The sequence below is a fragment of the Poecilia latipinna genome, unplaced genomic scaffold, assembly GCF_001443285.1.
Source record: "Poecilia latipinna isolate Pla-1442-1.1 unplaced genomic scaffold, P_latipinna-1.0 Scaffold24, whole genome shotgun sequence".
NCBI classification, from domain to species: domain Eukaryota; kingdom Metazoa; phylum Chordata; class Actinopteri; order Cyprinodontiformes; family Poeciliidae; genus Poecilia; species Poecilia latipinna.
Window position 1 is genome coordinate 31,129 of NW_015112640.1, and position 11,728 is coordinate 42,856.

At 38.4% G+C, this 11,728-nt stretch overlaps 1 protein-coding gene across 2 annotated transcripts; it reads left to right on the forward strand.

Moving 5' to 3' along the window:
- Positions 1-2,188: 2,188 nt before the first annotated feature.
- Positions 2,189-8,700, forward strand: LOC106950157 (probable G-protein coupled receptor 61). 2 transcript variants are annotated; one of them, XM_015036815.1, is made up of 3 exons: positions 2,189-2,563; positions 2,900-3,043; positions 4,687-8,700. In XM_015036815.1, the coding sequence occupies exon 3, from the start codon at positions 4,868-4,870 to the stop codon at positions 6,266-6,268; it is 1,401 nt and encodes a 466-aa protein (XP_014892301.1). In that variant the 5' UTR covers positions 2,189-2,563; positions 2,900-3,043; positions 4,687-4,867; the 3' UTR covers positions 6,269-8,700. The 2 variants fall into 2 exon arrangements, with proteins under 2 accessions (XP_014892301.1, XP_014892309.1); XM_015036823.1 differs by lacking the exon at positions 2,900-3,043.
- The last annotated feature ends 3,028 nt before the right edge of the window (positions 8,701-11,728 follow it).

Genomic DNA, 11,728 nt, shown 5'->3' on the forward strand with positions numbered 1-11,728 from the left:
TAACAGCACTAAGGCAAGATAAAAACTTGTATTATAAATATAGCAGAAACATTTTTAATGGAGTAAATTAAATATGCAAACAGTTTATGCTTCTGTGTATTGTCATAAATTTTACGTGGAAATGCAGACAAGGTTGTCCTAATTTGAATTATTTTATTACATTATACAGACGAATTTAAGAAGGTTTGTGTCAATTTTCATTATCTAAAATTCTCTGAATTTTTTAAAGTTGATATTAAATACCTCTATGTCTAAAAATGTTAAAAACACGCAGCGGCTGTCGTAGGGTGTCATAATGTTTTCACAGCTTTGAGCATCAAAATCAAAATGGCAGTCAACATGTGACACAATTTTTGAACCAGTAAGAATAATTTAATTGCTTTCTCCCTTGATTAAGATCGTGCTACACAGATTTGTTCAAATATTTTTGATAATGTTGTGAAACTGAATTAAATTTTCACATACAGTGATCTCAAGTCATGCTGTCAGATCTCAGCTAATCTGTGTTTATGCAAACAGAAGACGTTCAGAAAGTGCTCTGCTGGAGGTAGGATACTGACTGCTCAACACCGCCCCACAGAATCACTTTGTTCCAAATTGTTTCAGACAATAAATAATTCCTTATGTAACTTAAAATCATCATATTCAGTCTATGAAAAATATTGGATCATATTCACCAAAGGTACAATAAATTAAAATTTGGTTTTTAACATTGAAAAAGGAGCAAGATGCGATTTTCAAGAGATGCAAATGTTTTGTTTATTTCTGTGGGGAACCTTGCAAATGCAAATGAGAAACATCCAGGACTCAGGAGCTTCATGCCCACTCCTTCTGTAGAGTAGTCTTATCCATAATAAGCCAGATTTCATTGTTCTCCACAGACAGAGCAATGAGATTAACCGTATGTGGAAAAAGATCATTGTGGCAACAACAGTCCCCGTTTGAGGACGGAGGAGGCTGAGATCTGTCCTAACCAACTCTTCTCTGTCTCTACAAACCTTTAGCACAAAGAAAGTTTCAACGTGTGAGATTAGTGCAAACAAAGTGGTAAAATAATCTGAAATGAGGAAAATAGGTACTTGAAACTGTAAAATAATTATAATGGAACTGGGTCTTCCTGTTAAGAGCATCATCACCACTAATTGCGTTCAGTCTAGGTTTAGTGAAATCTGGAAGAGTCGGCCATGTCTGATTGGCTGATCTTAAAACCAGTCAAGGACAATTGGTTATTATTTGCTGAGATTTGCAGTATTTGCTCCAACATAAAGAAAAAAATAAATTCAATGAATCCAATACCAATTAAAAACTGATTGTGGTTAATTGGTATTTGTTCTGGTGTTTTTGCCAATGCCGTTGAGCGATTGTGTCTATATTTGTGGTTTTTGTATGTTTTTCACCTGGTTAGAAGGAAAATTGCCTTCTAGGACCAAAAATAAAGTAACATTGACACAGTTCCACTGTCAACACCTGGTTAGGACTTTTGGTTCATCACAGGCACAACCATCAAACAACAAGGATTATTCTTTGAACTTTAAACAAAGTTAAAATAATAAGATGCTAAAATATGCAATACTCAACTCCAGTTGAAATTCAAGCAGTTATGGGAGTCCCATGTTTTATGTTTACTCTGTAAGGAAGACTCAAAATTACAAACTGAATTTTCTGTCACTTAATAGAGCCCTCTATGGAAGAACTAGAACAATTAATGGGTGATTAATGCAGGAAAAAAACTTAAATGGCTCTAACAGCAATTCACATTTTGCATTACATCGGAAAAAATCTTGAAAGAATATTAGTTTTTTCTGGTTTTTATTTGTTTTTACTGAATATCTTACTTTTATGTATGAAATTGTATGAATGTTTGTTTTTTCATCTAAAAAACAAACATGTTTCGATGAAAACAATGTTTCATGTAAACATTGTTTGTGCGGTCATTTTTTTTACAGTGCAACTTTCAGAAAAAGTGGAAATTTGGGAGAAATTACAAAATATGTTTTATGTTCTCTAAAGATCATATTCACTAACATCTAGACATAATCACAACAGAAACAACAACAAACAACCCCCCCTCTTTCCACAGACAGTGGATATATTTAGATGTTTTCTGTTACTTTCACGTTTGCTTCATATTTTTGTATGTAAAATCTGCACATATGCTGCGGACACTAGGACCCAGCGGCGGCAGCAGCGTCCCTGGTCCTGCTCCTCGCAGCCTCCTGCTCCATCTCTGCGGTCACTGTGTGTGAGCGGAGGGGGAGCGCAGAGAGAGGGAGCTGGTGTCTTCTCTGCCAGCATTTGCATCAGCTGCGTTTCAGAAGAATCCCGGCTGCCACAGCCGTGCGGTCATCCAGGGAGCGGGACGCTCAGGGCAGATGAAGGGATGGGAAAAGAGGCTGCTGTACTCCATGGGAAGTGCCTCAGCAGTGTTCAGAAGGTACAGTGATTGATTTCCAGTATGAAGCTCAGCAGTGGGAGCAAAATCATTCCCATCCTCAAAGACAGCAGCAGCAGCAGCAGCAGCAGCAGCAGCAGACAGCGGCATCAGGGAAATATTCTGGTTCAGGTGCACAGTGCTCTCTTTCCTGCTCTGTTCCCATCACTGTCTCTGATTCTCCACATATTCTCCTGCATGTTTCCTCCCTTTCCCATCTAATCTGCAACAGATGCATCTTCATTAACCGTAACGTGACGTTTAAAGATGTTTAAAATCGTGTTGGCCTCCTTTTCCTACGCTGTTCTCCAAACAATAACGACTGACATACAAATGAGTGAGCGGGTGAGACCGGACCACATCAGGTACCAGGGCTCAGCTGAACTGGGAGTAGCTCTGAATGTGATGTGCAGACGATGCTCTGGGAGGACAGTGAATCAGAGCTTAAGGCTGGATTTCTCTACCCAGATTTGCTCAACTGGCATCACAGGCAGGACACAGAGAATCCCTGCATCCTCGTCAGATGTAGGATGAACCAGCAGAGCAGCAGTAAAACATGTATGTGTTGACGTCTGTCCAAACATCATGCAAAACTGAGACTGAATTTAGTTGGTAAGTGGCCGACATCCTATTCTGGTGAGCATGCACCAAGAGAATCATTAGCATATTTAGACCTACATGCTGTTCTGGGGCTTCTGCAAATCAGAGGCTGTATTTCATTGTAAGAGGTCGTAAATATGAGGTTTAAGTTACACAACAAGAGCAGGATGTGGTGGAAGGATTGCCTGTTCGGTGGCAGGATTAGTTTTGGTGAATTAGCCTGCATTCATGCATTCAGAGGATGTATGCTTGGAAACCGAGGACATCACCTTCTGCAGTTCAGTCACTCTGGATTCATCAGATTGTTTTTCCATAATGTTTTCTAAAGTGCTTTATTTGTTTTCAACATATTTGCACCTACACTTTATTGGGCTCAGAATATTCTTCTCTTTGTTGCTAAAAATGGGCTAAAAGTTTTTCCATATAAGCTCTGGAAAAAGTATTGATGTGTCTTGAAGTTTGTTAGATTACAAACCCAAATTGTCATGTATTTTATTGTATTTGATGTGATTATACTAACTCAAAAGAAAGCGTTACTAGGAAATAAATGGAAACCTATGCAAGTTTTTAAAATTCTTAAAGAAATACATGAACAAATGGGACATGCATATGTACTTAGACCCTTTACTCTGATGCCACCAAATAAAACCCAGTGCAACCACGAGCCTTCAAAGATGAAGAGGCTGTGTGTGATTTAATCTAAATCCAGCTTAGACAGCAAACAGGTCAGGGATAAAGTTCTGAAAAAGTTCAAGACTTTGAACATCTCCTAAAGAAACAATTCAGTTTTCAATGTTAGAAGAGTTAAAAAGCAGATATCCTCCTTGTAGAGAAGTAGAAGATATGTGGAAGAGACATATGTCAGAATGGCCTAGACCAAGTCCAGACCTGAATCCTATTGAGGAACTTTGGCAAGACTTAGAAATTGCTGTTCACAGCCCATTTAATTTGACCGATGCTAAGCAATACAAAGAATACTGGGTGATCAGATTTGAGTCTGTATGTGCAAAACCAAAAGAGACAAACCTCAAAAGAGTCAAAAGCTAATTGATTAGCTGGATAAAAAATGCACACCACACTAAAAAGAAAACCTGAGAATCATGTGTTCTGCTTTCATCTCATAATTATGCTCTAACTTGTGTTGGTACATCTTATAAGCTTTCAATAAGAAACAATGTGTTGTTGCAGCTGTGGAAAGGTTTGAAGAATACATTTGCAAAGATGAGACATCGACAATACTAACTTATAGGTAACTTTTCAGCAAGATGTAGGAGCTTGTTTTAATTAAATCATTCTTTAATATTTATAAAAATATATATTAGTTCCACTGGTGGATTATTTAACTTATAATAAGACAATTTTCCTATTTTATAAGTGAATTAATCTGCCAGTGGAAATAGTTCTTTTTCATCAATATTAAAGAATTATTGACTTAAAACAAGCTCTTATATCTTGCTAAAAAATTACTTGTAAGTTACTTTTGCGTTCTTTCAAGTGAACTAATATTAGAAAAATACTCAGTTAGATTTTGTGTTTTTACAGTTCTGCAAAAGTGGTAAAAAATTATTTCATTGATCAGCGATTGAATACATAAATGAAACATTCAAACTTTGACTCACTCTTTCGCCTTTCTTCTTCTTCTGTTTTCATGTTAGCGCGGGATGTGACTGAAGACTCGGTGAACCTTCTGACAATCCCAGCGTCGCCCTCTGGACCTACAAGACAACATTTGACCTAATTTTCAACCCTCGTACTTTCTGACCGCGCTCCCTGGCTTTGAAGGATGGGTGATGGGCCTGTGACTGACCCCGCCCGCCTGCCCCGTCCTACCCTTCAATGGAGCCGACGTGGAACTCCTCCCACACGACTCCGCAGCCCGTCTCCAACGTGTCCGCCCTGTCGCTGCCCGAAGGCTGGGCTCTGTCCCAGGCGCTAGCCCTGCTAGCGATGCTGCTCATGGATCTGCTGGCTGTGGTGGGCAACGTGGCTGTCATGGCAGTCATCGCCAAGGCCCCGCAGCTCCACAAGTTTGCCTTTGTCTTCCACCTGTGCGTGGTGGACCTCCTGGCAGCCCTGGTGCTGATGCCGCTCGGCATGCTCTCGAACCGGGCCTTCTTTGGTGAGGCCTTGTGCCGGAGCTACGTCTTTCTTAGCGTGTGCCTAGTCAGTGCTGCCATTCTCTCCATCTCCGTCATAAACGTGGAGCGGTACTACTACATTATACACCCCATGCGCTACGAGGTGAAGATGACTGTCGGTCTGGTGGCTTCGGTGCTGGTGGGGATCTGGGTCAAAGCTCTGGCCATGTCTGCTCTGCCGCTGCTCGCCTGGTTCCTGCAAGGCGGAAGAACTCCTCTTCTGGAGAGCGGCGGAGGGGGTGGAGGGGCCATCCCGCCTCCCCCCACCTCTCAGGGTCACAGGCGCTGCTCCCTCCACTGGACGGGAGGAGGCTCAAACCGCTTAGCCTTCATGGTCCTTTTCACTCTGGTGTACTTCCTCTGCCCACTGTTGGTTATCCTCGTCGTCTACTGCAACATGTTCAAAGTGGCTCGGGTGGCCGCCATGCACCACGGGCCACTTCCTACTTGGATGGACACGCCGCGACGGCAGCGGTCAGAGTCGCTCAGCAGCAGGTCCACCATGGTCACCAGTTCAGGGACGGGGACTGGCACCGACAGAGCCACGCCACACCGACCCTTCGGGGGAGGAAAGGCTGCCGCCGTGTTGGCGGCTGTAGGTGGGCAGTTCCTGTGCTGCTGGCTGCCCTACTTCACTTTCCACCTGTACTCAGCTCTGGCTGCCAGTCCACCCGCCGCGCTGGCCTCTCTGGAAGAGGTGGTGACCTGGATCGGCTACTTCTGCTTCACCTCCAACCCCTTCTTCTACGGCTGCCTGAACAGACAGATCCGCGAGGAGCTCGGCAAGCATCTCCCTTGCCTGTTTCGCAGATCTGGGGTCGAAATGGAGGACAGACTGCCGAGCCGTGACGGGTCCATAGAGGAGAACTTTCTTCAGTTTCTTCAAGGCACTGCCTGCAACCTGGACCCTCAAAACTCTCGCAGCACTTCCAGCCCGAAGGGGGGAGAGGCCTGCTGCCCTGTTACTCAATGCCAACCCACTGAGATAGCACAACCCATTCCTATTGATTTCCGCATCCCTGGGCAGATTGCCGAGGAGACTTCAGAGTTTATTGAGATCGAACAGGCAAAAAACAACCACATATATACAGACAATTAGGCTTTATGTTGCAAGCAAGCAAAGATGGAGAGAGTTTCAGAAAATTCCCTCTTTTTTCACTTTTGTTGAAAGATGTGACTCGGTTTGACCCTTTAGGTTTTCACTATATTTTTCAGCTCATAGTGACAAACTTATGGTGCCTCGCAAAAGTATAAATACCAATTGAGCTTTTTCACATTTTTTACATTGCAACTGAAACGTCTGTGTATTATTTATGCTTCAAAGTGATTTATGAAGTGGAAAGAAAATGTATATAGATTTACAAGTTTTTATAAACTTGAAAGGATATATAAGTTTTTACAAATACAAAACTGAAAAGAGTCCACATGTATCCCTTTACTATCCTCCTTTACCCTCAATTAAATTGCCTTAAGATGTCACCTAATTAAACCAAAGCAAATATTATCCCCGTGTATAAATTGATCTTTGAATAAATCTAGTTGATCTTGAGAGACTAGAGAACAAACAGCATCATGCAGACCAAGGAACACAGCAGAAAGGCCAGGAATAAAATTGTGGAGAAGTTGAATGCAGGTCATGGTGAACAGTTGAATCAGTCGTCCACAAATAGAATATGAGTAGCAAACCTACCAAGATGGCCGCCCACCTGAACCAATGGTTAGCAATTTTTATAAAAAGATTTTGCTTAGAAAATCAAAAGCAACATCATTCTTTTGAAGCGAAATAGCTTGTTTTCATAATACACGCTATAGGAAATTTCTTTATGTTTTTAAACAAATTGCAAACTGCAAAACAATTGAAACTGAGAGTTTTACCTTTCAGCAAGATATCTACTCTAAACAATCGGAAAGTTTAGGGTAAAAATGTTGTGGCTTAAATTACAGCATGTTTAAGCATAGTCAAAGTCCAGGCCTAATCTGAATGTGTCTAAAACTGGACAAACAGTGAAAAGACTCAAGGTTAAAAAAGCACCAACTTAGAGAAGCTAAAAACTACGTATTGTTTTCCATCCACTTCACAATTATGCTCTACTTTCTGTCGGTCTGTCACATAAAAATCCAGTAAAATACAGAACATTTAGTTGTAATTTGACAATTTGTGAAAAAGTTTCAAAAGGTATCAATATTTCTGCAAGAGATTGTAAAGGATTGTATTTCAAACTATTCCTTCTGAAAAGGGAAATTTCTATAAAAGAACTTTGGCTTTAAACACAAACACTCAGCTCATAACAATAATAAAGGAAACCTTGAGAATTCACACTGAAAGAACCCTTTAAAAATTTGAAGTCATAAATTGTAACAGTATTCAGAAATCTAGTTACATGAAGGGAACAAAATGGCGCTTTAAGTTGCAAATGTTTAGGAAATTCCTCTGTAATTTTAGGGGATCATATATAAGGTCTATGATACGAATACAACATTTTGAAGTCTACTTGGTCTAAAAAAAAGTTGGTTTGGTGAATTTCTATGAAAATTAGAACAAGACAGCAATAAAATAAAGTGTATATTAGGTAATTTGGCTTTCATCTGTTAATTGAAAATGCCAGTCCCCAAATCAGGCCTGGTGGTTTAATATTTAATGGAAGTGGTGCAGAAGCAACGGCTTCCTTTCTTTAAATAAGACCTTCTTTCATTTTTTTCTAAGAAATTAGGTGAGATTTAAAGCGGCTCCATTTAGATTAAAAAAACATCATCAGGGTTATTGAAACTCTCTGCCGTTTATTAAGCAGGATATTTGGGTGTAGCTTTTTAAACAGTATTGTGTGAGAGCACTGCATTACATCCAAATAGGGTTCTGTTTCTTTTGTTGCTTTATGTAATAAACCGTGTTTATTTTTTGTATATGTTTATGTTGTGCGCGCCACTCAGTGAGTGCAGTTTTTTTATATTGTGAACCTCAGCTTTTGACATTAAACTAAAGATAAGCAAGACAATATTTTTTGTTTTCTTAACAAGTAAGCAGAACTTGTTGCTATGTTTTTGCCTGTGGACATTTTTCAGTAAAACCTTTACTTTGGCAACCCGTATCACAGAGCATCTGCTTTTTGAAGGTTCACTAGGAATAAGGGTCTTAAAGTTTCTGGCCTTGACAATGAATTCAGCTGGTATTTTATAGCTGTTAAGGATGAAATATGTGGACATGACTGTCAGAAATAATCTTTCTTACATGGAAACAGGGTTTACATAGTATTTTCTCAAAGGTTGTTTTAGTGACAATGCCAGTCAAAAATCAAACACTTGTTAAGCTTGATGCTTTCTTTTCATCATGACTAAATAATATCCCAAACTGTGAATGATGTGTTATAGGGTTCGCTTTTGTTCAGAGATCAATTTTATGCTGTGACAACAACAACAACAACAAAAAAGAGTAACTTCTACTGTTCTGCATCAATATGAATGTGTTCAGGGGAAAAGGCCAAACCTTGGGTGGAAGAAAGTGTTGTAATAAAGACTTTATATGTTTGTAAAACATTTTGAATCCACTCTCAACTTATGTGAGTCATTTATTTTTGCAGAGCTGTTCTAATAGCCTTTGTTTTTGAGCCATTCAAATCAGATAATTGTTCTGCTACATCACCCAAGTACATTAGTCAGATCCTATGTGTTTTATTTTATATTGACCTAGACTTTAGACACATCACATTTGACAATTTACATAATATTAAGTCGAAAAAGAGAGAAATAAACAGTAAGAAACCAAACTTACATGCAATTTTGACGTTAGCATCAGCTGTGTTGCCAAAGCTAATGCTAACATTGAAGTTTTAAGTTTTTAAATCCTTTTGAAGAAGCTGACATGGAAACTGTTTTCCTGACAACCACAGGTAAAGTACGCTGTCCATTAATAATACCTGGCTCACACTTAAAAACTTTAGCTAGAGGAAAACCTATCTTTAGCAATAGTTGCTAATCTAGCAGCAGCTAAAGGTTAAACATCTAAAAGTGTTTTGGTCTATTTGTTACTATAAACACTGTTAATGTTAGAGTTTCCATTGTTAAGCATTAAATATAGAAACTATTATGTTTGATTTATATTTTTGTAATTTAAATAGTAAACATTAATACCCTCCAAAGTTATTTTTTATAGTGTAGAGTCCCATTGGCTTTCCACTGTTCCATGTTTTTCCCTGATGTCCTAAAGCCTTAGAAATTTATTTGCAATCCATTTTAGGCTGGTAGATGTTGAACATTGCTTTCCTTTTGATTCTTTAGGGTTTTGTTACTTTTATGAACTTTTCCATACTTCATGTTATCAGATCGGTTCTATTTAAGGAATATCTTTATTTCACAGGTCAGGCGGTGATCAGACGTGGATGCAGCTCATACAATTAATTTGAGTTTACCAAAAAAAAAAAAAAAAAAAAAGTTAATTCCAGTTAACTCTTAATTATTAGCATTACTTTTTGAAATTTGGTCAGGTTATTTTCCCTTAATAGTTATTCGAAAGCTGCTGTTTAGAAACATTCACGGCGCTAAAATTTGAAGCATTTCAGAATGACAAAGCAGCAAAATAACATCAATCTGTTACGGGGGCAGGGCAATGCTATATTTACATTCCCGACTTGGTTGTGCACCCCTTAATCCCTGGGCTTCACATAGATATCCCAGAGAAGAGGGACCTGGCGGGAGGACTCAGTTCAAACAATTTGACCTTAAGGTAACATTTAAACTCGAAAGGGCAACGCAGTGCTGTGACCTTCATCAGAAAAAAGTGGATAAAAAAATGTGGAGATGCTCGGCCTAATCAAATCAATCGTGCCACTGTCTCGTTTGGAAGATGCTGATGCGTGACAGGCCTCACACCTCAGTGATGGACCTCAGTCAAACCGCCCCCAGCTTCAGCAGGCTCTGCCATCCCCATGGCAATTATTACCTAGTGACATTTCTCAGCACTGTGGTGGGTGGGAGGAGGAGCCTGCTCCGTCGGGAGCCTAGAAAGACTCACTTTGGCATGACTTTTTAAAACATAGAGAGGAAAAACTGCGGCTTTTACTTTATGATGTTGTCACATTTTGAGGAGCACTTCTCTAAAGTCTTTTTGAGATAAGATTAAAAAAAACATGACATGTTTGGGAGAATTATTTTGAATATTTCTGCTGTACAGCTCTGGAAAAACTTAAGAGGCCATTGCACTGAACCCCATTGAAAACCTCCTGGTTATTCCACCATATTGATCTCTGAACTCTTCCTGAGTTAAAACATTAGTGTTGTTGTTGTTTATAAATGAATATGAATGTTTCTTTGCATTACTTTAGGTCTGAAAGCACTGCATCTTTTTTGTTATTTTGACAATTTCTCATTTTCTGCAATAAATACAAAATTTTTGCTTGTAACTTCAGAGCCATGTTCTCAGTAGTTCATAGAATAAAATAACAAAGATCATTTTACTTAAATTTATACCTATAAAAAGTAAAATCAGTGAAACTAATAATTTTAAATGGTCTCTTAATTTTTTTTCCAGAACTGTGCATAAACATAAACATAATTTATGCATCTTATTTATGGTGGGATTTTAGGATATCACCTAAATTCTTGTGTATGACATAAAACCTAACATCATCCTTCATTTCTTCATAATTTTCATCCAAACTATTAAACTTTCTTGCCTTTTTTGTACTTTTTCACAGGATTTTTTTATGCTTTTTTGATCAGTCTAAGACAAATGTTTTTTTTTGTTTTTTTTATACAGCCACTTTTAACTCGCCTTATGAATCATTTATGTTCACAAAAGACTGTTATGCTCAAGTGTTGGGACTTAAACTGAAAGACAAAAGGCAAAGAACCAATTTTTAATTGGATTCTTTGAATCTTTGTTACCAAAGAAACAATTTGTTGCTGTTACTTTTATTGAGAAATATCAAAGAAAAAACAGTTTGACAAACTGAAAATTGTATCTCAGCTTCAACAAAGTGATTCCTAAGGAGCTGTTAGCTGAAAACTTGGCCTGCAGCTCAGATAAATGATAATATTTGTCTTTGCTAAAGATTTTTTATTGTCTCAAGAAATCAGTCAATCAAGTTTAGCACATTTCAGCAGGTGGTTTACATAAAAAAACAGAAAATTACAAAGTCATGAAATCACTTTCAGATGATTTTTATCGATGGATCTCGCTGTGGTTCCCTGGAGTCACAAAACCTTTCAAAAAGCTTCCTGACCCTTTATACACTGATACATGTCAATGTTTTTAATCTGTTTTGATTTTTTTTTCAAGATTCGAGATTGGGGATAATGTGTTTTCTGAAATTAATTTATTTCTTCCATTTGTTTTATTTTTTAGGTCTGACACATTGTTGTCTGTTTGTGCACTTTTCTCTTTTCTGTTAGCACAAACAGCAACAAAGGTTTTCATGGTAAAAGTAAAAAATAAAAATAAAATCTTGAGAGGAAATGTGCTGAGGGCTAAGAAGAATGTTGAAAATGATTTCTGAAAGCCACAAAAAAGTATGACTAAAAAACTCCAAAGGATTGCAAAAAATACTCCTTGAAAGAAAATACATAC